Source organism: Mustela lutreola, chromosome 6, assembly GCF_030435805.1.
Source record: "Mustela lutreola isolate mMusLut2 chromosome 6, mMusLut2.pri, whole genome shotgun sequence".
NCBI classification, from domain to species: Eukaryota; Metazoa; Chordata; class Mammalia; order Carnivora; family Mustelidae; genus Mustela; species Mustela lutreola.
Window position 1 is genome coordinate 112,541,297 of NC_081295.1, and position 26,373 is coordinate 112,567,669.

General features: G+C 36.6%; 1 protein-coding gene and 1 pseudogene across 4 annotated transcripts in view; one reads left to right on the forward strand and one right to left on the reverse strand.

The window, feature by feature from the left end:
• COL19A1 (collagen type XIX alpha 1 chain) overlaps window positions 1–26,373 on the forward strand; it is a 323,109-nt gene that overhangs the window by 19,771 nt on the left and 276,965 nt on the right. For all 4 annotated transcript variants that reach the window (XM_059178371.1, XM_059178370.1, XM_059178372.1 and 1 more), the window contains exons 3-6: window positions 39–113; window positions 946–1,045; window positions 22,592–22,715; window positions 23,978–24,253. In XM_059178371.1, the coding sequence (XP_059034354.1) occupies window positions 39–113; window positions 946–1,045; window positions 22,592–22,715; window positions 23,978–24,253 (575 nt within the window). The remainder of the gene's footprint in view (window positions 1–38; window positions 114–945; window positions 1,046–22,591; window positions 22,716–23,977; window positions 24,254–26,373) is intronic.
• Window positions 21,963–22,277, reverse strand: LOC131833278 (cytochrome c oxidase subunit 6B1-like; annotated as a pseudogene).

A 26,373-nucleotide genomic window follows, 5' to 3' on the forward strand; every position in this document is an offset into this window, starting at 1 on the left:
AGTGTACATATTCAATTTTCAATTTTTTTTTTTAATAGAAAAACAGTGTCCTTTACTGAGAACAGAGGGACATCAGTTTACCCAGGACAACAAAAATAAACTTGAAGTTTCAGGTAAGCATTATAATTATAATTCTTGGCAAAGAAGTATTTTGTGTGAAATTCTCACCAGGTGTGTATTAAATCACAAGGGACTCTTTGGCATTGTAATTTAAGATAACATCAGTATGAGAGATTAAAAATAAAGAAGATAAGTGATGTAGAAAAAAGTGTTAAGAGCAGAGTATTAACTAAGAACAACTCAGCCTCTTAGAGGAAAAAAAAAAGTTATTTAAAATTACAGAAGTTGTATCCATTGTAGAAATTTTGAAAAAAGAAAAAGAAATTTATGAGAAAGATCTTCCTCCCCAAAGATAGCCATGGTTCCCATTTTGGTGTACCATTCCTCGTCTTCCTCTGTCTTCCTTTCCCTCCCTCCCTCTTTCACACACACACATATAATCATTAATATGTTTATTGAAGTTGAAATCAAAGCATTTCCCCACATCAACATATATTCTTCTAAGGCATGATTGTTTAAAAAACAAGATTGCTTAACTTTCAGTTGAATTGTGGTATTTTTTACTTAACTAATTTTTGTCTTTAGACATTAGAGATGTTACAATGAACTGCTCTGATTATTTTCTTAGGAGAATTGCTAAGTCAAAGCAAATTAATATTTGAGTCTTTTGAAACGTATTTCATCCTCTTGTATACATACTAAAAGGAGAAAAATGAAATCAAGTAATATTGGTGATCCCAAACAACAGGATTTTATTTGAAATAAATCATTCTATAGATAAGGACAACAACAATAAAAAAAAGTCCTATTTACAGATATCAGTATCTCTGTGGTTTCCTAAATTTAACAAAATTACTGGATTAAATCATTTGTCACATTTTGTAGGTTTTGACCTCGGGGAGCGCTTTTCTTTGAGACATGCATTTTGTGAAGGTGATAAAACCTGTTTCAAATTGGGAAGTGCATTTCTTGTTAGAGATACCATGTAAGTAAAATAATAATTTTTCTTTACATTTTGATAATACTATGTAAACTATTTTCTAAGGAAATTCCAACTAATTTGTTTAAAAATAAAAACTCTCAGTGGTATCATCCTTACTTGAATGCTGTGCTAAGTGGGCTATTTTTATATTTGTTATTTTTAATAATCCCTGCAATCTGATCTTATTCTATGGTATAAATGACATTCACTGATACAGATATGGGTGTAATCTTTGCAGAATAGAAATTAAGTTCATTTTGAAGAAGTGTTATTTATGTTTAAAATAGATACAACCAAAGCAAGATTTTCAAATGTGAACTTTAAAACATAAGATGCAATGTAGAGTTAGAGACAAAAGTCTGGTATTTATTGAAATCATTTCTACATTTAGTATGCTTCATGATAAATTAAAACAAAAGAACATAGCCCTTTGGTATTCCTCTTCTATATTATGTGGAATACATAGTAAAATAAGATGATAACGTGACTATGAGATGGTCTTGATACATACTGTATTTCAAAATTGAATTACCAAAGTTTCCCTTTGTTATCTGTACTGTTTGTTTCCCACTGATAATTCTGAGATTAAAAGAAAAAAAGTATCATGTGCCATTAAGTACTGATAATTGGTCAGGAACTATACAGGGCAATAATACTTCCCCCATGGTCCCTATGTGATTGAAGGATGGATACACAGTAATTCAGAAAGCTTGAGTTATCCTGAAGGTAGATAGAGCATATATGGTTATGATATTTAGTCTTTGAGTCTAAAAGGAACATTCCAATTTATGAATATACTGCAGCGAAAAAGCATTAAAACTCTGGTTTAATCCCCAACACAGATGTGTTTGTGTGAAAACATATATGGCTGTTTCCTAATATTTAAGTTACCAAACAGGGTTGCTGAAAATCTTCACATTTGAATTCTCAGAGGGAAACAGCATTAATCATCTTGTTGCCTATTCTCAGATGCTCTGTGTAAACTAACTCCCTTGCTCACCTTTTTTTTGAGAAAATTTTCTTTTAAACCTTCTATTTTGTGATACTTTAGATGCATTTAGTTTAATGATGTAGTTCCTTAAACGTAAACTGCACATTAATTGGTAAGAAATAAGAATGTTAAAGAAGAGAGTCATCTGCTGTCGGGGGATAGAATGGGTGATCGTCAGGTGAGGCATTTCAGCAGATAGGACCGCACAGGGCTGTGCTGCTGTGGGCAGTTTCTAGGCGGCTTCATAGGCAGGCATTAAACCCTCAGGGTATATAGCAGGTCTGTGTTTGGGAATTCATATCCAGTAAAGGAAAGTCAATACGTATCTCATATGTATCATAGAGAGAGAGATTTAGATTTTTTTAAACTAGTAGTAGATAATTTTAATTGAAGAATTTAAGAAAGGCAATAAATTCTGTTCAAAAATTAAGGCGCATTTTTTCTCCTGCCTTCTTTCTGACAATTTAAACTCCTGTTTAAAGTTTCCCACTGAGCCTGAGTTCTGTCCAGGTGGCTAAAGGATTGGAGGGAAAACTTTAAAATTTACTGGAACTGAATATAAGAAGATTTAGCTAATTTTAGGTAGTTACACTGGAAATCTTGCTGCCTCATTTAGGCAGTGCTGTTCCTCTTTGAATATGCATGAGAATAGATATCAGCCAGTCTGACACTTAGTTTCCGACCTTTAGCTCTAAATCGTGGAGTGATCCCTGGGCTATCAATGAAAGTAAATTCCCTGGCTTTGCAGAGCAGAACCCTGGTACTTCTACTACAGGAAACTGGAGGGTATCTGGTTAAGCTGACTAGCCAGTGTCAAGTAGCTTGGCTCATCTCCATTTACATTTCACTCACTGAGCCAAGTATGCTAGGAGGCTTCTCTTGCGTGATGCCATTTTGATTTTTCAATGAGACTGGAGTAAAGTTGCAGCTATTTATGTGTTTGTAAATAAGCTGCCTTGCAAAATCAATATGGGAAAGGCAGATGCTATTTTATATGGAAAATGAGGATTCTTTCTGTGCCTGAAATGATTTTTATAGTTCTGTCATCTTCCAGCTGAGATTCATGAGGGGAGAGATTTAATAAGCGTGTTGGTCAGTTCCTTTTCGGCACCCTCAGCACCTTGAGCCTGACTTAACAGGGGAATCCCAAGGGCGACTCTTACAGGGACCCTACAGATACACATTACTATACACTTAACGGTGACACAGGCTCAAAGAACATCTCAGGGGAATTTGTATGTTTGGTTTTGTTTTAAATTTGTATCCATTTCTTCAGTAGCCCTTGGGATAGCAAACGAAAGTATTGGTTAAGAGATTCCGGGTGGCATACTACCTAGTTTTTTTGAATTATCTTTTAGAGGAGGTTTCCTTGTCTTTTTGTATCTCCAAGTATCCCTGGTTGTGCAAAAGAAATAGTTCATTATTTACATATATGTTGAGAGCTGTATCCCAGATGATTATACTCTGATTATCTTTAAATAGTGTTTTGGCAATTACCCAGGCAAAGTGGTGAAATTTTGAGAGAAAATGTACACAAAACGTGCATATACTACGGAGCACCTTATTTTCTTGGTGTAGTGTAGTTTTTACCTTTTTTTTAGTTGCTTCTATAGAAACATGTTTTAAATAAAAATGTGTCAATGAAATACAAATGTCTTAGTAGTTGAATATTTTATGAGCTGATAAATGTTGAATTCCCACATATTGTTGATTCTAAAGGGGCAAAACTCTGTTTTTTGACTGGCCAATGGGGAAATCATTTGATTTCAAATGTAGCAGGGAAACAAAATTTCCTTATTTATTATTGAATTCAAGGACAGTAAAGAGCCTTATTCCTTAGGTTTTGTAACTGAGGGCTAGTGGCTTTCCAAAATACTGTGTTGAGGATTTTGAGGCCATATTAAGTTCAGCAGATTAGAATGTTGTGACCTGTTAGCCAAAAGAGGGGAGATGGGAGAGCTTTTACATGTTTCTAGTCTGTAGTCTCTCTGATTGAGGATGGTTCCCGTGGGCTGGTGTCTTTTGCAACTGAAACAGTTCCTAAGAATGAAGGGGAAATTACACTATGTGTGAAAAGATAATCAACACCAATTAACTTTAATAAGATTTTATGAGCTTGGATAGCATAGCTAGACATAGTGGTGTAATGGACAGATATGGTCCCCTTAGCTTTTTTGGCAAATAAATCTCCAGTGAAGAGAAATCTTCTCTCTCTGTCCCTCTCTTTCATTAAATTGGTGGTTGCTTTCTGGAAGCAGGGGCTATTTAGTTTTACAGCTTTACACAGGGAAAAAAAGAGCTATTAGAAGCTATTTTCATTTGCATTTTATGTTTTTTAAAAAAAATATAATAACCCTTCACAAGTAGGAAATGCCAAATTATATATTTGTAAGATGGGTAGTTTCTGAGGAGTTGTTGAAGTTCTCTGAACCTTAACAGTTCCCTTGGAAATAATCCCAAATATGGGGAAAGCTGCTTTGTGTATTGTATCATGATCCATACCTTGTCTGTGCTAGTGTTGAAAGATTCACCCCATGCTCATGTCTTTTCTACATAGACCTTTACATTACCTCCAGATTTTTATCATTATAAATAATGCCACAACATGCAGGAAAGTTGTTTTTCTCTGTGTTTAGAATTATTTCCGTAAGATTAATTTTTCACCGTGGAATTACTAGTTCATTTCTAGACATCTTGATACATACTTCTAATTCTGTTTTATCCTTGTTTCCCCTTCTATTCTGTATAATACCCAATATCTTCAGCAGCATTAGATGTTATCATGTAAAGATTTTGTCATTAAGTTTTGTGTTTTCAACTAAAGGCTTGTAGCAATTACAAATAAAAGCTGTAGCTTACTATATAAGCTATATGAGAGGTTCCTGAAATGTTTCTGTACTGCTAAAGGGTGAATAAGAGGTGACATTCAGTAGTCACTGTAGTGAGTCCAGGGTACTATAGAGCTGCCTTTTTTTTTTTTTTTTTTAAGATTTTATTTATTTATTTGTCAGAGAGAGAAAGAGAGAGGCAGGCAGAGGGAGAAGCAGGCTCCCTGCTGAGTGAGGAGCCTGATGCGGGACTTGATTCCAGGACCCCAGGATCATGACCTAAGCCAAAGGCAGATGCTTCACTGACTGAGCTACCCAGGTGTCACTAGAACTGTCTCTTTTTATTCAACAAGCATTTAGTGAGCTCACTATGGACTGGGCACTTTACGAGGCTCTGGGATTATAATAGTGAAAGAATGTACATCTAGTCTTGCCTTCTGGAACCTGCTGGAGAGACAGATGATACAAGGAAAAACTGCACTTCTCTCTTGGGTTGACCAAAGAAACTGAAACGTGTTGCCTTCTGTCATCAGGCATCGGCCATGGAACTCAGTGCCACCACCCCTTCTCTTAGAAAGGCTAAACTTCCTTTAGCATTCCACACAGGGCTGATTTTCAATCTTTCCCTCGTAAGGGCTGGTTTGTTCTTCTTTCTTTCTTTCTTTCTTTCTTTCTTTCTTTCTTTCTTTCTTTCTTTCTTTCTTCTTTTTTTTTTTTAAACATGTAACGTATTATTTGTTTCAGGGGCACAGGTCTGTGATTCATCAGCCTTACACAATTCACAGGGAGCATATACCCTCCCCAGGGTCCACCACCCAGCAAGCCCATCCCTTCCACTCCCTCCCCTCCAGCAATCCTCTGGTTGTTTCCCAAGATTAAGAGTCTCTTATGGTTTATCTGCCTCTCAGTTTCATCTTGTTTCACTTGTCCCTCCCTTCCCCTATGATCCTTTTATCTTGTTTCTCAAATTCCTCATATCAGTGAGATCATATGATAGTTGTCTTTCTCTTATTGACTTATTTCACTTAGCACAATACCCTTTCGGTCCATCCAAGTTGTTGCTAATGGCAAGACTTTTTTGATGACTGCATAGTATTGGGGTGTGTGTGTGTGTGTGTGTGTACCACATCTTCTTTATCCATTCATCTGTTGATGGACATCTGGGTTCTTTCCATAGTTTGGCTATTGTGGACATTGCTGCTATAAACATTCGGGTGCAGATGCTGCTTTGCATCACTATGTTTGTATCTTTGGGGTAAATACCAAGTAGTGCAATTGCTGGGTCATAGGGTAGCTCTATTTTCAACGTTTTGAGGAAGCTTCATACTGTTTTCCAGAGTGACTACACTAGTTTGTATTCCCACCAACAGTGTTTCTCTGCATCCTCACCAGCATCTGTCCTTTCCTGACTTGTTAATTTTAGCCATTCTGACTGGTGTGAGGTTGTATCTCATTGTGGGTTTGATTTGTATTTCCCTGATGCCAAATGATGTTGAGCACTTTTTCATGTGTCTGTTGGCCATATGAATGTCTTCTTTGCAGAAATGTCTGTTCATGTCTTCTGAAGGTTTGGTTTTCTAACCTGTCTTTCATTTTTATTGTTCTTCTTTGGGACCTCTCCAGGTTCTCAAAACCAGTTAGACCCTGTGGCTCAAAATGATGTTAAGAACTCTGATGCTTAAGCTTCTAATTCCAGGAGGATTACTTCACAATTCCATTAAACTATAGAGAATGACTATTTATGCGTCCCTTAGGTTTTCATATGGGCCATCTTACCATTTCTTAGAGAAGAAGCTTCCCATGTAAGGAAAAGTGACTTAATTAAAAAGTTGTCCAGCTGTTTTTATGAGATTGAATGACACTTACACATAATTCTTATGTCATCACTGTATTTCCTTAATTATAGTTTGTCACACCAAGTGTGAGGTGGATTATTAAGTCATACATTCTTTTTTTAAAATATATTTTTAAGGAACTTATTTATTTATTAATCAAAGAGAGACAGAGAAAGAGAAAGCACAAGCAGGGGGAGTAGCAAGGAGAGGGAGAAGCAGGCTCCCTACTGAGCAAGGAGCCATTGTGGCACTTGATCCCAGGATCCTGGGATCATGCCTGAACTGAAGGCAGACACGTAACCACTGAGCCACCCAGGTGTCCCTAAGTCATAAGTTTTGTTTGTTTGTTTGTTTGTTTTGTTGTTTTATTTTTAAGATTTTAATTATTTATTTGACAGAGAGAGACACAGTGAGAGAGGGAACACAAGCAGGGGGAGCAGGAGTGGAAGAAGCAGGCTTCCCATTGAGCAGGGAGCCTGATGTGGAGCTGGATCCCAGGACCTTGGGATCATGTCCTGAGCCGAAGGCAGAAGCTTACAATCATAAGTCATACAATCATACAAGTCATACAATCTTTTTTTATTTTTTTTTTAATTTTTAAAATTAACATATAATGTATTATTAGCCCCAGGGAGTACAGGTCTGTGAATCACCAGGTTTACATACTTCACAGCACTCACCATAGCACATACCTTCCCCAATGTCCATAACCCCACCACCCTCTCCCTAACCCCGCCCCCACCCCTGCCCCCCGCAACCCTCAGTTTGTTTTGTGAGGTTAAGAGTCTCTTATGGTTTGTTTCCCTCCCAATCCCATCTTGTTTCATTGATTCTTTTCCAGCCCCCTGAGCCCCCCACAGTGCCTCTCTACTTCCTCATATCAGGAGATAATATGATAACTGTCTTTCTCTGATTGCAAGTCATACATTCTTAAGATGAAAAGAAAAGCCTGATAGGTTCACAATTAGTGAGTTCTTTAACTCATATAATATAGCCAAATTACATATATTAGATAGAACACAATTTTAAGAGGATGATTATGCAAATTTTTAAGAATGCATGGAAATATTTATATCCCCATCACAAGAACCAATCACGAATCTGTTATTTTTTTCTGAAACATTTAGGTATACTGATATATTCCAGTAACAAAGAGCTTTGTATAGAAATGGCTACTAAAATGTAATATAATATGAAACGTTATTAGTTTAATATTTCCATTTATCAGTTTTGGAAACATTTAATATTATCATCAAATTTTAATAAGTTGTGATTTTTCTCCATCAAGTTCATATAATCCAGTAGTGTTTGGAGAATGGTAAGGAGTATCAGTAATTGATCACATGTGTAAAGATTCTACAATATCCATACATATTTTATTTTTGTTTTGTTTTGTTTTCTTTCATTTATTTCAGAAAGAACATTTAACATGAGATCTACCCTCTTAATACATTATTTAGTGTACTATATATTATTGTTATCAACTATAGGTACAATGTTATACAGCATGTATTTAGGGCTTATTTCCTACTTTATTATGATTAATTATATGAAATTATCTTATCTTAAAATGTTCTTATGCCAGTTACCTTGAGATAGTGAGGTGCCAGTTAAATATACTACTTAGGAGTCATAATAATGCAAATGTCATCATGTCAACATAAAATAATAAAATTAAGGTGTTCTGTTTTGGTAATTACTTGGGCCAACTTGACAGGCATTGATTAATCTACAATTAGATTATGTATTTGATTTTTCTTTCCTCTTCCTTCATCTTTTTACCCAATAAATCAAATATGGTAAGAGATAGAGGTTTTGCTTGGGTGGGGTTCTAAGTATGTATCTGTGGAGTGTGCATTGCAGGTTTTCAGAGTATAGAAAAGAAAGAAAGCATATAGGCATAGACTTCAAATTATCGTTAATCTTATTTGACCCATATAAATGCTGCAAGGACTAATAAGCTTTTAACCTTAGGTGGTTGCAAATGTATTGCCTTTAGAATGGCTGTAAACCTAAATTTAAGCATGATCTTAAATTTGTAAATTAGCCAGAGAATTGACTATGGTAAGGCATGATGTTTTGTTATACTGGTGCTTAAGAACTTCATAAGAACTTGACAGGTTTTTTGTAGATTTGTCAGACTCTTTGTTTGGTAGAATAGCACTGGATAGGCTAAACTCCATTCTCAAACACAGACTCAGATAGTGGAATACAATTTTAATTTCAGTGATGAATGTCAATCAAGGAAGAATGATTGTGTTAGCTAATAAACTATTAATTTATCATCATCTCAGTTCCTTCAATTTAACCATGAAGGATAATCAGAAAATAAGCAAGGTAGCCAAAAGCCGCTCATGTTATTTTATGTGACTCACAGAAGCTTGGTATACCTTGTCTGTTACCTCATTTTAATTAACACTTACATTTCCTAAAATACATGTGTTCCAGACTAGGTGAAATTTTTATAATTCTAAGCTAAAAGTAATATATTAAAATAATTGACTTTAATAATTCCTCTCACCATGGCTATATCCATGTAATTAAGAAGTAATCACAAGTTCAGTGAAAATTTCAATTAATACGGACACACGTGGTTGTGCTGTGTAGGATTAACATCTGGTTGGTTGAATATGAGATTGAATTGACCAGATGTTTTGCACCAAAGCTATTCCTCATATTTGAGCCAGCTCGACTTCTTCTCTCTACTTCAGAATTTCCCTGCCTCAGCTGTCCTCTGTAGTGGCTACCCTTCTGTTTTAACCCCTTCACTTGTGCTCTTAATCTTCTCCTTGCCAGCCTCCTCTAATACCTTGATCCACTCATGATCCCCTTTGCTCTTCTGTTTTCAGTGTTCCTCTCCACAGTATCCTGGCCTCTTAGTCTACAAATATATACTTAATCCTTTTCTGTTCTAGAAACATCTTCCTTGGACAATCCCTTTTACTCCCAAACTTCCCAGAGGAATAATGTTACTGACGACTTTAACTTCCTCACACATCCCTTAACCCCCTCCTATCTTACCAGCCTTCTTGAACACTATGGAAATTTCTTTCAGAGTTACTGATGGCCACTGTCCTGTCTCAAATGCCCCTGTAGTATTTCTCTACACTGCCTTTCTGTACCTGTTTCTCTCTACTTGTCATATTTCTGCCTGTCATTTTTCCTGATTTGAATGTTATATCTCCTGGAAAGTTTAGTACCCACACTACCTTCTAAACACAGTTGTCACTGATGTCCATAAGCAAAATTCCTTCCTTTTGTATGGTTCAGTATACTTTTCATGTAATGCTGAACTCATTCTGGCTCAGATAATCTAAATGTTTCCGGGTCTCATTAGTATTAGGTTCAAAAGATGTCATAGTAACATCAGTGTTAAATTGTGATGATTTCTTTCTACCTTTCTACCTGTACAACTGTAGAACTTCAGCCCTCTCTTAAAAACAGCTCTTGTTATTTTGGGGAGCCCCAAGAGTGTTGCACGTGTGCTCATGTTCTAAAGAAAGTACACTCTTGTCCTTGTATTCTAATTTCCTTGATCAGGCAAGTCACCCTTACTTTTCCTGGGAGTCCTCTCCATGAAAATGCTGCTTCATGGGCCCTAGACAACCCCTGTTCATGGCTCCTCATCCTCAGCCCTCAGGTACCAGAGTTGCTCTGTGGCTTATAGCTGAGTGGGAGGTGTGTGTATATGCTCTGGAGGATGAAGGTATGAGTTCAGTGATCCTCTCTGTAACTGTCCTCTGGACCTCAAGGCCATGCCCAAGGCACAGGGCTGCTTGGTGTATTTAAAAATGTAATCTAATCAACTCTTGGCATTCTTTTTTCTATGATACTCAAAGGCTCATAGATATGAACTAGACATTCCTCTCTATTATCTTTACATTTCTATCTCTCTTCTAATTTACCCATAATAAGAATCTATAATTCCCTTTTCAGGCCCCTGGGAAGCTCAGTTGGTTAGGTGTCTGCCTTCTGCTCAGGTCATGATCTCAGGGTTCTGGGATTGAGCCCCATATCATGCTCCCTGCTTCTTCCTCTCCCTCTGCCTGCTGCTCCCCCTGCTTGTGCTCTTTCCCTTTCTCTCTCTCTGTCAAATAAATAAATAAAATCTTTTGAAAAAATTCCCTTTGTTCATGATATATACAGAATAAACATTTTATGATATACTGTCCCTATTATTTCTCAGTTCAGCTTTGAATGCAGTGAGAGAAGAAATTCTAACAAAGTATTTCATTTGATTCCCTAATGACATGGAAGACTCATTACATGCCAGGGACTGAGGATTTAAAGATAAATAAAGACATGGTGCCTGGCATTGAGTTATTTCTGTCTGGGAAGATAGGTATGTTAGTTAATAATTAGCTGTTATGGAATATAGTAGCAATATTTAGATGTATGCACAGATGACGATGACAAACATGAAGAGGCGAACAGAGGAAGCCATTTTGAGGGAACTAGGGAAAGCTTCCCAGAGGATGTGTAAGGTAGAGGCTTGAAGGATAAGTACAGATTTGCCAGGTGACCCAGGGGGCCAGTGTGCAGTAGCTGGGGTATCATTTAAAGGTCAGTGCAGTTTGAAGAATGGTGAGAAATCCTGTGTGGTAGTGAACACAGGTGGCAAGAGTTTCTGGGGTGGAGGAGGCTGAAAATGGAGGCTGAGGTGCTCTTCTGAACAGACTTAAATGCCAGGTTAAGGGGTTTGAACTTTATTTAAAAATGAAGTGAAAGGTGAAAGATTCGACGGTCTGAAGAGAAACCACAGTATGTCAGTTACCCCTCAGTAAAGCTGCTTAAAATAAAGTGAAGGTGTGAGAGCAATAGCATTACATTCTAGAAAGAAGCAGACAAATATGCTGAAAATAAGCCCCTGGGAAAATGACAGCTTTCAGGTCAAATGATCCTGAGGCCGAGGCCAAGCCCCCAGACCCAGGAAGCACACTTCAGTTCTCAGAGGACTGCCTTAGCATGGGGTTTGACCCAGGATTTATGTTCTTTTTTGGGTGGAAACACCTGAAAAAAAAAAAAAATTAGCCTTCCAAGCCTTTCTTAAGAGTGGCTTCTCTGGTCCATCCTTGATTTTCGTTATCTGGGTGTTATATAGTAGAAGGGCTTGTTTTCAATGGGTAGTTATTTACGACGTCAGGATGAACGAGTGCTAATCATAACAGACACATGATTATCAGAGAGGCATCTAAGCTTTGTTTTCCCATCAACAATCTATCTTTCTGAATCCCCCTAGCTAGAAAGCACAGAAAGGCTAAGATTTCAGAGTCTGTGTCTGTGGAACTCACACATCACCAGCTGGCTTGGGGGGAAGACATTTCAGACAAACCTTCCAGGCCCTGCTAGCCAAATTGCTTGTAACGTGACAGGTGATGGTGGGTGTCAGCTGGGAAAGAAATGACTTACTATAAACTCCAAGCATCTCTCACTTCACTCTCAGGAAATGTAACTTGTATCATATTTCTCTTCCTGGAAGATATTCAGCAAGTTAAAGGCCCCATTGATACTTGTAAATACGGAAGTTCTTCATAAACTCTGCCTCATGCTTATTTAGAGTGGAAGAATTAATTTGGAAGCCAGTTCTTGATATTTAAAAATAGATCTTTTTTCCATTTAGCCATTTCATTTTAAAAGCAAAAAAGTAAATAAATGTTGGTCTTGCTAAATATGATCTGGAAAACTCACTTCATCTCTACCAAAATAGCACTTTAAAAAAAAGGGGGGGAGGCTTTGTTTCAAGCCTTGTGCTAAGAGCTAGTAGAAGAATTATCTCGGAAACTGTGCTTAATTTTTTAAGCACTTTGCTATCCAAATATGTACCATGCTTGATTTTGGAAATGAAATGAAATTTCTCTAGAATAATTATGTTCTCTTTTCAGTTTGTGAGCACTGAAACTACGAAAGTTTGTTACTCTCTGTATTTCCTTTTTTTTTTTTTTTTTTAACCTTTCACTTCTTGCCTCACATTCCTTGTTATTTAATTAGGTAAAAGAACAAAAAAGAAACTGGCAGTCACATTTTTTTCTGCCTCTATCCCTTTTTATTCTGCAGTTTGGTTTTTGTCCTTTACTTTTTCCGTACATGAGACAGAGATGTCACTTGCCACATTAAAACTATGGTCCTTCTAGGAGTACTGAACAAATACATCAACTTGAACTTGCTGTACAATGAAATTACCAATTACTTAATATACAAAGAAGTAAAGAAATTTATGAGCTTCATTATGGTCTTTATTTTTCTTGACAACAAACCACCAGGGCCTACTCATGGAAACTAAATGAGATCCACTCCCTGATTCCATCTCCCCATAAAACAACTTTATCAATAAATATTTGCACGTACTATAAAAGAGTGAATTATTTTTTGTTTTATGATTTTTCATGCTTGCAGTGCTCCCCATCTAGAAGGGAGTATGAAAAAGCAGAGTTTATCCATTTAAGGTAGCTCTTATTGGTTTCTCATTAACTGGGCAGACAGGAATGCCTGTGATTTGTTCAGCTGACATCCTTCTGTCCCTGAGAGACCAGACACTTCAACTTTATTAAGTTAACTTTGTGTATAGCTCTGGTTGACATTGATTTCACACCTCAGGGGATGAACAGGATAGAAGCTTATACTGCTCCCCATGCCGGGGAAGAATTAATATAGGGTCAGTGCCAAAGGTACTTCTTCTATAATTATTTGAAATAGTCACATTTCTGGTCATTATTTTCACTTTTTAAGGGATCGTTCATCTTTTTAGTCAGGTTACTATTCTATTGGTGTTCTTCCTAAGATATTAAAATAACAATGTATTTTCTCACCAGTAGGATAAACACCAAGGTACTTTTTTATGAGAACATGTCATGCTTTTCTTCACATTGTGTAATTATTAGTATATATGCTGTTCTTATAATTTTTACTACTTCCCCAAAATTGCACTTTTTAAAGAAATGTTTGAGAAATCCAATTTTTCTAAGAAATAATCTCTAAGGAATATAGAGAAAATACTCCTGATTGATTATCACTTCTGTAGCATGGGTATCTTTCTTAAAACCCAACAGATCATAGCCGTCTTTTAAAGATATTACTGTGTGGTTTCAATATTTCCTAATCTGTGCTCAAAATATAATTAAGGGAGAGAACTGTAATAATCTTCCCTCTATGGCCTCTGGTTACCTAAGATATGAAAATGTCATGATGAATACTTTGCTCTGAGCCCCAAGTATGATTTATTGTTGTTGTTAATATTTCATGATTGTAAACATTTTAACTATTCATTTGTTGTTACTGATATTTGATATTTATTTATATTCCCCCATCTCTTCTAGTATTCAGAAAAGTGTTTTTTTTTTCCCTTCCCTGTAGTCACATAACATTACTTTTAAGTCAGGTCAGTAATGATGAGGGAAATTTTATTCTTAACCTGGAGGATGCAAGCAACTTGATATACTGGAAAAAATTGACCCTGGGAATTAGAAGTCCCGAGTTCAAGTTCCATCCTGACCTCTGTGTGGCAGATGATGGTGGGGCCAGTTATTTAACTTTTGTGGCTTTAATTTCTCATTTATGAGATGGTTGATCTAAATCACTCTAAAGGTTCCCTTCAGCTTTAGGACTGTAGAACTACAGGAAACTCTTATGTGTGGTGTCATTTCCAAACACTGAAAGACTTCTGCTGAAGGACACTTTTGGTGAAATATTCTTGGGGCAGGAGATCTATTTTGCTATAACTTGTAGAGATTTAAAATTTCTTTTTGAAAGTAAGAACACTGATTGTATTTGTTCTTGGACTCATTTTGTGTCAAACTGATTAACCTGCTTTAAATCATATAGAGCTTGATTTTTTTTCCTTCTGTTTTCCTGCTGAATGTCATATGGCATAGTCTTTTTATTTATTTATTTATTTATTTATTTATTTGACAGAGAGAGATTACAAGTAGGCAGAGAGGCAGGCAGAGAGAGAGAGGAGGAAGCAGGCTCCCTGCTGAGCAGAGAGCCCGATGCGGGACTCGATCCCAGGACCCTGAGATCATGACCTGAGCCGAAGGCAGCGGCTTAACCCACTGAGCCACCCAGGCGCCCCTCATATGGCATAGTCTTAAAGGTCTTAACTTTAAAGCATTATGCAAATACCATGTACACATGCCAGGACTGGCCATAGGTATTATGATGGATTTTCTAAGAATGGAACAAACTTTTATTTGTGCTTCCTATAAGCAAGATACTAGTCTAATGGTTGATTTAGAGCAATACGTCTGGCAGATCCCCTATTTTCATGGAAATCACATTCTAGGGGTTGTAGACAGGTAATACATGTGTAAACCAATACATTAAAAAGAAATACTTGGGTAGTTATAAGTCTATGAAGATAATAAAACAAGGTAATATGGGAGGTAGTAACTGAAGTGAGAACAGCTATCAACCTTCCAGAAGAAGTGAAACAGAGCTAAGACCTGAATAGTGAGGAGAAGCCATTTAAGTGAGGACTTCTGGGAATGGCCATCCTGTGTTTTGAGAAAACAAGACGTACAAAGGCCCAAGACCCCAATGAGACTAGTGTGCTCAAGGACCAAAGTTCAGGTCATTGTGCCTGGAGTCTGGGTTCCACACAGAAACTGGAATAGGAGATGACCTGTGAGAGAGGGCAGGGGTCAGAACAGATAAAACCTTGTGAGCCATGATCAAAGATGTGCACATCTTATTCCAGGAACCATAGGATACTGCAGGAAGGCTATAAGTAAGGGAGGGATGAGGTCTGATTTACATTTGAAAAGTGCATCCCACAGGGCTAGCCTGTAATGGAGGGGAAAGAGGGAGAACAAAACCATCACAGGAGTCCTGAGGAGAGACTGGCAGTTTGGACTAGTGAGTGACAGTGGAGCTGAAGAGAAGTAGACAGAGTTCTGGTCTGTTTTGGTGGTAGAAACAGTAAGACTTGCTCACGGTTGTTTGTGTTGGAGGAAAATAAAGGAAAGGTAAGATTCAAGAATGACTTTTAGGCTGGAGAATGTGGGTAAATGGCCACACCTTTTATGGAGATGTGGGATTCTGGTGAAGGGATGTGTTGACAAAGTTCAATTTCAGTTATTTAATTAGAGATGCCTTTAATATCCAAGTGGAGATGCCCAGTAGAGATTAAGCACATGAGTTGACAGCACAGGCAAGGAAAACAGTCAAGGTCTATCTTGGTTCCATCTCCCCTTTGGCATCACCTTTCTATTAAACTTTGCTCTCTAACTGCCAGTGCTTTAAGATGATGTTTGTGTTACCCAGGGATCAGAACAATGACATTTCAGTCTTCTAACTAAGGAGCATTTCCTGCTCTGGATTTATTCCTCCCTCTTCGTTTCTTTTCTCTTAACTTCCTTGCTTTATCACAATCTCATAGATCTCTGTTCTGTTCTTTCCAAGGTGAGAGAATTAATTATTAGACAATTTGTTAGTATCATGTGACCAGATTCCTGGGACTATTTTAGCGGTAACAGAGCTTATGTTTTATAAACACAAGTGTTTTTCAGAGAGAAAGAAAGTTCTAGTAGTAGAATTTTAGGTGTTTGGGCTTGTCAGCTAACATAGTCTCTGCATTCATACCATGTATACAAAAGACAGTGGAAGTACAATCCTATTTAATAACAATTACACATACACAGAATGATTAAATGTTTCTTCCATCTCATGCGAGGATCTTTCCTGTATTGCAGATATGTTTTAGACATCATCATTTTACTTATATTTCTTAAAGATTTTAAATAAATTATGACCAAAGATTTTCATTAATCAAGTGAGAAAAATTTAGAGACTGTGGGAAGTAAGCTATGTAGACAAATACGGCCCATTCTTAAATTCCTATACAGTGAATTCCTTCATGTTTAATAAGATGTTCATTTGTATCCAACTTCATAAGTACAGGTACTAGGACTTTGTAATTAGATATTCTGTTTGAAGTATATGGAGAAAATATTGGTTAAAGTGTATTTTCATTTGAGGTTTCTTTCATCTCACCCTACTTCTTCATGACTGAACCATTCTGAAGGCTTTAGATTGGGAGTTATAGACTTCTATGACTTTTTAACCTCCCCTAATGGAAAAAATAATATTTGTTATTGTTTTTTTAAAAGATTTTTTAAAATTTATTTATTTGACAGACAGAGATCACAAGTAGGCAGAGAGGGAGGCAGAGAGAGAGGGGAAAGCAGGCTCCCTGTTGAGCAGATAGCCCAATTCGGGGCTCAATCCCAGGACCCTGAGATCTCAGGACCTGAGCTGAAGATCAGAGGCTTAACCCACAGGGCTACTCAGGTGCCCCAATATTTGTTATTGTTAATTCTCCCTCATCTATGACCTTGAAGAATATCAGGTTAATTTATAATTCACTTTAAACAACAGGATTAATATTTGTTATTGTTAATTCTCCCTCATCTATGACCTTGAAGAATATCAGGTTAATTTATAATTCACTTTAAACAACAGGATTATTTTTTCCTAACCTGAAAGATAGTAGTGTTGTTTTAAAAGTGATAATATAATTTATGCTCATTGTAAAAATTGAGGAAGTAGTGAAACTATAAAGAAGAAAATTTAAAAATCTCTCTTAATTTTAACACTGAGAGGGAAGTACTATAATGTTAACATCTTTATGAAATCAGATTTTTGTGGGGTCAAATCTCACTGGTTCTCAGATCTGGACATTGCCTTTGGCCATAGCTAGTCACTATAAGGAGCCCTACTTTTGATTCTCTGCCACTTCCCGTAGAGTTTAATAGTGTTTCTTTCCATTTTATGATTGAACAGAGGGCTGCTATACATAGAGAACATCAGAGAGTGGGCAAAAACTATATTTTAGATTTTTTTCAACACTGAAATAAATTACAAGTTCAAAGGAGTCTAAAATATGTGAATTATGAGGCTTCAGAGACACTCCAGATTGTATCTAGAACTAGTGCTCTCAGGGGCTAGTGTAAAGAGGACTCTGCAAGCAGCAAATTTCCTTTGGCACCTTTGAGCAATTTGGAATGACTTTAGTTTGACTCTCAGTGACTTTTACTTAGTAACATTAAATAAATTGATTTTTAGATTGAATATTTTGTGAATTTGGTATTATTTCTTCTCTTACCTATCCATGGATATTTAGATGACTTTCATTAATGTGAAGAAAAGTAGACAATGGGAAATAAAGGATTAATTACACTTAATTTTCACTAAACTTTGAGTTCTTCATATATAGGTTAGTATTAATTTATGTGGATGAATTTGCCACTTACAGCATTGAAATACATACAATGTGTATGAAATGGAGAGAAGGTAGAAAATATCCCAATGATGATTTTTAGCCCTATAATATATATACCTATATATTATATGTATTTCATAATATATATTATATACATTTCATATATATATGAATTATTTGGCAAGTAAGGATCAAAAATGTTTTTCTTAATGGGAATATTGCTGAATAAGCAATGGATAGAATTTCTCATAGGAAATTACACTCCATTCAAAAAATATTCAAGCATGGGTATCTTACACATAACAAGCTGTCATTATATCTCTCCGGTATCAGACCAGTAATCCAATATGGCATCTTTTATAATAGAAACTTTGGCAAGACCCAGAGAAATTATTCTGTGTCACATTAAGTGTGCTTGCGTGGTATAAAAAAGAATAGTCTACAAGAGCTGATCTATTTTGTAATGTATTGTTTTTAAAATAGAGGAATTTTTCCTCAAAATTATAATTCAGCAAGTAAAATCATTTTTGGGTTTGAAAGTAGAGCAAGAATTACTGAAAGGAAAAGATAGTAATTATAAGGATTTGTATCCATTATAAACTTAGACTAAGAAAAAAATCAGTTTTTCAGTAAACATAACTAAATTTATTTCAGTGTATTATTTTAAGACTGTATTTATTATATATTAACAATATTAATAATGTTTAAGTTTATTTTTGTCACAGAAAGAACCTTTCATGAGATATATTTTCAATTTTGAATTTGATTATGAATTATTAAAAATAATTATATTTAGTTTTATGAAATATTAAAGAATTCTATCAAAATTAAGTGTGTCTTTATCTGTTTCATTTGCTAGGTCAGTCATTCATTTTACAAACAGTTGTAGAGTGCCCTAGTGGCAATAAACTTGAAAGAAACCTGTGACCTCTACATGAGGATGGGTGTTGGTTACTGTTATTAACTAACTTCCTCTGGTGTTTTTTGCTTTGTTTTGTTTTGTTTGTTTTTTGTGAGTGTGTGTGTGTGTGTGTGTTTTAAAATTTTATTTATTTATTTGACAGAGTGAGCATAAGCAGGGGTTAGTGGCAGAGGGAGAGAGAAGCTCCTCTCTGACATATGCATATCTGAGCAGGGAGCCTCATGCAGGGCTCAAACCTAGGACCCCAGGATTATAACCTGAGCAGAAGGCAAACACCTAACCTACTGAGCTATCCAGTCACCCTTGTTTTTTTGTGGTTGTTGTTTTGTTTTTTGTTTTTTTCATTTTCGTTTTTGTTTGTTTTCAATAAAAGTCTTAGGAGGAAAGTGAAATTTCCTTAGATGCATATTTCTATCCAAGATGGAAAAATCAAAGCTAGACTGAGAGGGTCATGTGTTTTTTGTTTTGTATATTTTTTTAGGTAATATATATCTGAATTCAGTCCGCTAATTGATTCATTTAATAATATTTATTGAGCACGTGCCTTGTGCAGGCACTTTTCTAGATGCTGGGAACAAGAAGGTGAGTAGGTTAGACAAAGAACCTCAGGAAGTTTACATTCCAATTCCCTGGGTGGGCCCCATAGGCCTGTGGTTGTGACCTTTGGTTTATATCAATGAGTATCTTCAGTGTTAAAGACTTAAGAAGGATTGGGGTGTGGGGGATGCCTGGGTGGCTCAGTTGGTTGGACAACTGCCTTCAGCTCACGTCATGATCCCGGAGTCCCGGGATCGAATCCCACATCAGGCTCCCAGCTCCATGGGGAGTCTGCTTCGCTCTCTGACCTTCTCCTGGCTCATGCTCTCTCCCACTGTCTCTCTCTCAAATAAATAAATAAATAGAATCTTAAAAAAAAAGAAAAAGAAAAAAAGAAGGATTGAGGGGAATGGGGATTGAGAAGAGGCCAGTGGATTAACTGAATGGAAATGCTTTTAGAATGCAAGACAGTTAAGGACTAAGTGCGTAGTAACAATGAGGACATTAAGATATTTATGTAAGAAGGTTGGTGGATAGATGAGAGGGCAATATAGTGAAAAAGCAAGGTTAGAGGAAGTTTTATCTACTTTGTAGCAGGGGGAAGATATGCATATGTCTGTAAACCAAGATCAAAGGGGCATTGGAGAGGGAGAGGTTGAAGATTTGAAAGGACTTTTAACCTTCTAAAATGCAAAATTGACTGTAGAAAGGGAGATTACAATAGATTCTTTGAAGACAAAAAGCAGTTGGAAGATGTTAGAACCTATGTACTGCTGGGCTGGGGTTTCTAGTGAGAGGTGGGTCCGTTGACTTCAGTGGACACCTGAGAGACTTATCACTAGGGGGAACCAGCCTCTGCAGAAGCTGGTGAGGGATGTGTGTGTGTGTGTGTGTGTGTGTGTGTGTGTGTGTAGTATACCTAGTGTACCTCCTTTTTCCTCATAAAACCAGACAGAAGGTGAGAGGTTTATTAGACTTATTATTGAGAGAAATTTAGCCAGAGAGCCTTCAGGTGGAAGGTAAGCAGGATAGCCAAGGCAGAAAAGAGGCACGGCGCCAAAAAACAGAGGGATGAAGCAAAATTTTGTATCGAACTATGACCTGCATCCAGATGAATACTCTTCCAAGTGGGACGTAGAAAGATTCTTCTTTGGAGAAACTGAGTGTCCCTAGAGAACTAATCTTTCTACATTCACGTGTGGAGGACTTTCAGTGAAATCTGCCAGGTGATCATGCTATGCAGCAAAGTTGTTCATCAACACTGTGCGGACATACATGAAGCTTGCAATCAAAGTTCAGTGCTTTGTCCTTAATGACATATGGATTATTAAAAAACATCAGAAAGTGGAGTGTAGCTCCCAGCATGGAAGAAAGAGGCTAAACTGTCAAACAGGGAAAACGAACCTGGATGAAATGATGATGTTCAAGGATGCAGGAAAAACATTTAAAAACCCATCCAATTGATTATTTCGGGGATATAAAATACTGCGTTCAGGATATTTTTAAAAAGAGAACAAAAGAGGATCCTGGTAATAAGAAAAAAACACAAAAATTGGTGTTGAATAGATGGATTGGAAAATAAATGAGGGAAATATCCCAGAAAGTAGAATAGTAGAATAGATCATTAGGATAAGGTGTTAAGTGGTTGTCTAAGAAACAAGTTCCTAAGAGATAAGAGAAGATTGTGTAGAAAAAAAATAATAAAAACTTGCAAAAAAATTTTTTTTCAGTAATGTGCAGCTCCTATTTGAAGATGTGTTCAATTCAATGAATGGAAGGAGAATTCCAGGAAATAGTTCTGTCGAATTCCAAAACACGTGAAACAAAGATATGATCTTAAGAGCGTGAAGGTGGGAGAGTGAGGTAGAGGAAGCAGGAAGTTAGAAGAAAGATGGAGACACAAGTTACTGCATGTGGGGGTAGAGTGGGGTCTGCTGTGTGGGTTGAGGTTTCCTTTTTAAAAAGAGTTTGGATGCAACTAGCTAGTTCCAAAAATGTCATTTGGAAGTTTATGTTTTGGCATCACCTCTCAACTATACCTATGCTCACCATCAGGTTTATAGGTGGTTCCAAAAAGAAATGGCAGACATCAAAGCCACATTATTTGTTACCTATCTATCTATTTATTTGGATACACAGGAGGGCTTTTGTTTGTTTGTTTATTTTTTAAAGTAAGCTCTATACCCAGCATGTGACTCCCAAGACTGAGACTCCCATGCTTCCCCAACTGAGCCAGCCAGGTGCCCCCACAGGAGTTTCTATTATACTATTTTTATGTGGTTCAAAAATTACATAATAATTTTTTTGAAATTGTATAGATAATAAAGGGGAACACAAGATACATTTTAGCACATATAGGGGCTTGAGGCTGTTCTATTTAGTCATTCACTCTGTCATCTGGTATGAAGAATATGGTTATTTTAATAAAACAAAATGGAAAAAACCATCATTCTTACTGATCAAGGTAAAACTTCCACCCTGGTTTCTTGACTGCCCATCCAGCTGTTTATACATACATAGTCTTATACTTTTCCAATGAGGATTTATTATTAGTTATTAGTTCACCCATGATTCAGGATCCCAGGGTGGGGATCACAATGTATCCAGTTTGTCCTTCACCACCCTGGGAGAAGGATGGAAGACAAAGAAGAGGTAGGTGGAGCCAGTTCCGATCTTCCCAGGAGATGAGCCTTCTGCCCTGTGGTCATCCCAGGCTGACATTTAGGCTGTGGGGCAGAAGGACCTGTAAACACACCAGGACCATTCACACATGGAGATATCACCTCCTTCAGCGGTAGAAGTTCAGGTAATTCTACTAACAGTTCCTGGTCTGGTTCTGATTGGGGAAGCAGTTGTCCAAAGGACAGTCTGGTAGTTCTTGATTTTGGACTTGATGTCTTCTGCCATGGTGCTGACTCCTAGAGACATCCCTGAGGCACCTCGCAGCTCAGTGTGACTCTCAGCAAAGATGCCAGATCAGATTGGACGAGGAATTAACATTTCGTTTGCTTTTTAATGAACAACATTACTTAAGACAGTACAGTAATGGTCATTGTGAAATTTAGTTTAATAATGGTGACTTTGTAGAGAAAATTCCATTTTAGAGATTTTGTTTTATTGTGATGGGAAAAAAATACTGTGTTAAAAAGAACTTTATACCTAGATTTTTTTCGTCACCATCTTCAGTGTTCTCACAATAACTCTTTGTTTTCCTTCCCCAGTAAGATATTTCCCAAAGGCCTTCCTGATGAGTACGCCATAGCAGCTATGTTTCGAGTACGAAGAAGTACCAAAAAGGAACGATGGTTTCTGTGGCAGGTTTTAAACCAGCAGAATATACCACAGGTAAGGAAACAAAGAGTTGTGCTGATTAGTTTTCTCTTACGTGGTTACGCCAACTGAATCTTGGCATGGTGTGCACAAATCTGGAAGCAGATCTAGTATTTGAATAGTCTTCCTTTTAGAGGAATCATCGACAGGGGAATGCAAGTGTTCTCATCATTAGGATGATCTTGCTGAGATCTGTAATATGATTCATATCTTGTCTAAAGACATTCAAATGACCCTTCTTTCATAACTGCTTCATTGACACTAATAACTTCTCTATCTCCTATCATTTCTGATATGTATCACTTTTAAATAACTCATACATGGTTTCATTTGAAAGTCTGGAGTAGGTGAAGAGGTGGGATAAAATATTGATTCCATCGATTAAAAGCTATTGAACACATGCTATATTCTAGTTAGTGATGAAGAGATTTTTGAAAGAGTAATTCGTTTCTCAGGGAGAAAGACCTTTCTCAGGTCTTAAAAGGATGGCATCTAGGAGAACAATATACTATAGCTTAGCCATGGTGTGACAGGTGCAGTGGTAGAGGTAGGCTCAGAGCTGAGTGGGGACTATGGGAGCATAGAAAGGACAGCTTCCTAAAATGGGGCACAGGGAGAAGGAACCTAGGAATACTTGTGCAAGTGATGACACTTGGGCAGAAAGATGAGTTTGCAAAGACTCCAGTTTGGTGGTGGGTAGGGGGGGAGATGAACCTCAGTATTATTTATTGGCATCTTACATTTGTGTTTATTTCTATACCTATCCATTGAGATGTTTTTTGTTCCACTGGTCTTTTAACCTATTAATATAGTCACAATTTTATGATGGAAAGATGAACTGAACTAAAAGTATATCCTTTATGAAAAGGCATTTTTCTCTACACCATGCAAATCATCAAAGTTTCAAGAAGTCAATCTCAGTTTCCATGCTAAGATAAATGATCCTATTCTTATTCTTTTTAAATTAAGTAACATTTAATTCTTGAATTACTCATATAAAATTTTATATATATACTTAGATATACATATATATATATATCTTCTCAGATGTTCTCTCAAGAAAGGAACATATTACATTCACCAGAATGCCCCATATTTAAAACATTTTCATACCTAGATATTTGTTCTTCTTTTGTATTAACAAATCTGGTGTCATCTAAAACATTTTACTAAGTGCCTCAATTACACCAACATGCATCTCTAACTTTTAATTTGTGTGCTTTAATAATTTTGAACCCTGGTTTTGAAACATTTAATGCTAATTTGCATTTTTTCAGGTTTCTATGGTAGTTGATGGTGGAAAGAAGGTGGTGGAATTTATGTTCCGAGCTCCTGAGGGAGATGTGTTGAATTACATTTTTAAAAATCGAGAACTCCGTCCTTTGTTTGATCGTCAGTGGCATAAACTTGGCATTGGTATTCAATCCCGGGACATTTCACTCTATATGGATTGTAATTTAATTGCAAGCCGGCATATAGATGAAAAGGACACTGTGGACCTTCGTGGAAAGACTGTAATTGCGGCACGAGCTTCCGATGGCAAGCCTGTGGACGTGAGTTGTGACATTGATTATGAAAGAGAAATAGTAAAGTTTCTAAATTAGATACCTTATTAAAACCTTCTTTATTTAATTACTGTGTAATATATTCCCTTCTCAACACTGTTTAAATTAGCCATCAGATGTGTGAAGGCATAGCTATGTATTTCCAACTGTATTTTCACATATATTATCTTCTCTCTATTTTCACCCATTTTCTTCAGCCTGTGAATTTTAAAGAACTAGGTCATGCCTTAAAAAATAAGATTATTACAATTAAGTTCTAGTAAAAATGAACCATGTGATATAAAAAGTCAGCTTGAATAAGCTTATATGTTTTGAATAGAAAAGACTGGGAAAAGATGAACTTTAGATTAAATGGTCCCAGATTACCTGATGTTTCCACTCAAGAACAATAGGCTGTTTATTCATCCTTAGAATAGCCATAGTTTTGTATTGCAGACTATTTCTCATAAGCCTATAATGGTTTTTCAATGTTCTGCTGGACTGAAACATAACTACTAATTGTGTCCATAAGTCATTTGGATGAGAACAAATGGCTAGCAATACCCTTTCAGATAAAAAGCTCCTTTAAAAATCATATCTAATGTTCAGGTGTTAATAGATTTATCAGTTTCCCTAGAGAAGAAGGTAATCCTAAAAAAAATTCCTAAAAAAGTGAGATATCTCTGAATTTCATGACTTCTGACTTTCTTATGGGTAGAATGATGAGAAAACCCATAAAAATAACCTAAAATTACCTGAATACAGGTCACTAACATAATAGATGGATAAAGATAGTATATGTGTAAATATATATTCAATAAAATATGTTTAAACTGTTCTCTTTTAGGAACAGTGAAAAAATCAGTGAGAATGCCATAACTAGAGCTCAGTGATGATCATCAAAATAGGCTAGAGTAGGAAAAACCAATCACAGAAGCAAGACATTATGGCAAAATAGGCTAGAGTAGGAAAAACCAATCACAGAAGCAAGACATTATGGCATTGTGGAGAGTGAGCTGGTTTGGGGATCAGACAGATGTGCTGTAAACCCTAGCTCATCTACTTAACTGTAATGATCTGCTAACTTTATCTTGTTAGCTATTAATTAATCTATGTCTCAGTATCCTCAGTTGAAAAATTCTGTTGTTAGAGTTACTTAGTTATAATTATATAGAGTATGTGCAGTAGTATCTAGTATGTAGTTAGTTCCCGGTATATTCATTTGTTTATTCAGGTCTAGACACTCCACTGAACCCGGGCCTAAAAGAATGGAAAAAAAAAAAAAATCCTGTTTCTCTTTCTCTCAGATATCTTGAAGACTAATGAAAGAATCAAAGTCTATATTAGTAAATGGTGGCTTCCAATGATAATAGCAGTATTAATTGTAACACAGTAATACTAGACAGACCTTTCAGAAAATTCTCTCTAAATGTGAGGTGGGAAGTGGAGACCAGCAGTTAGAACATCAGAGATGTATTTTCAGCAGCAGGTGGAATATAGAAAAATAAGGAGTAAATTCAGGGAATTCCAGCAACAGTACAAGAGAGTGGCACCTGCTGTAATAATAAAGTGAGGGACTGGAGTTTGGGATTGGACCCTCCTATAAAACTAGTGAGAGCAAAATGGGCTCTGTTTCTAAGACTTAAAGAACTAAGCACATATGGAAATAAATTCAGAACATTTGTGGGGAGATAGCAATGAGAGAGAAATAAGTTATTGCAAGTGCAGGGTCCAGGCTCAGAGCTTGCCCTCTGAACATTGAGTACTGTGTTCTGTGTCTCATTAACTTCTCACCCAAGAAAAGAATTGAGCCCAGAACAGCGGGCTGAAAAATACCAGGTGTGTCCTCTAAAAAGGCACAATGTAAAAATTATAATATTACAGTGGTTTCATAGTTTAGTGTGGCATCTTACTTCATGAGGATAAAATTAAAGCCATACCCAAAGTGAGGATGCAGAGGAATATGTTTGAAATGAAGAAAAAAAAAAGGCTCAAAATGTCAGTAAGAGACCTAAATGAAATGGAGATAAGTAATATGCCTGATAAAGAATTTGAAGTAATGGTGATAAAGATCCTCACTGGACTTGAGAAAGGAGTGGAAACCCTCAGTTAGACTCTTTAGAAAGAGA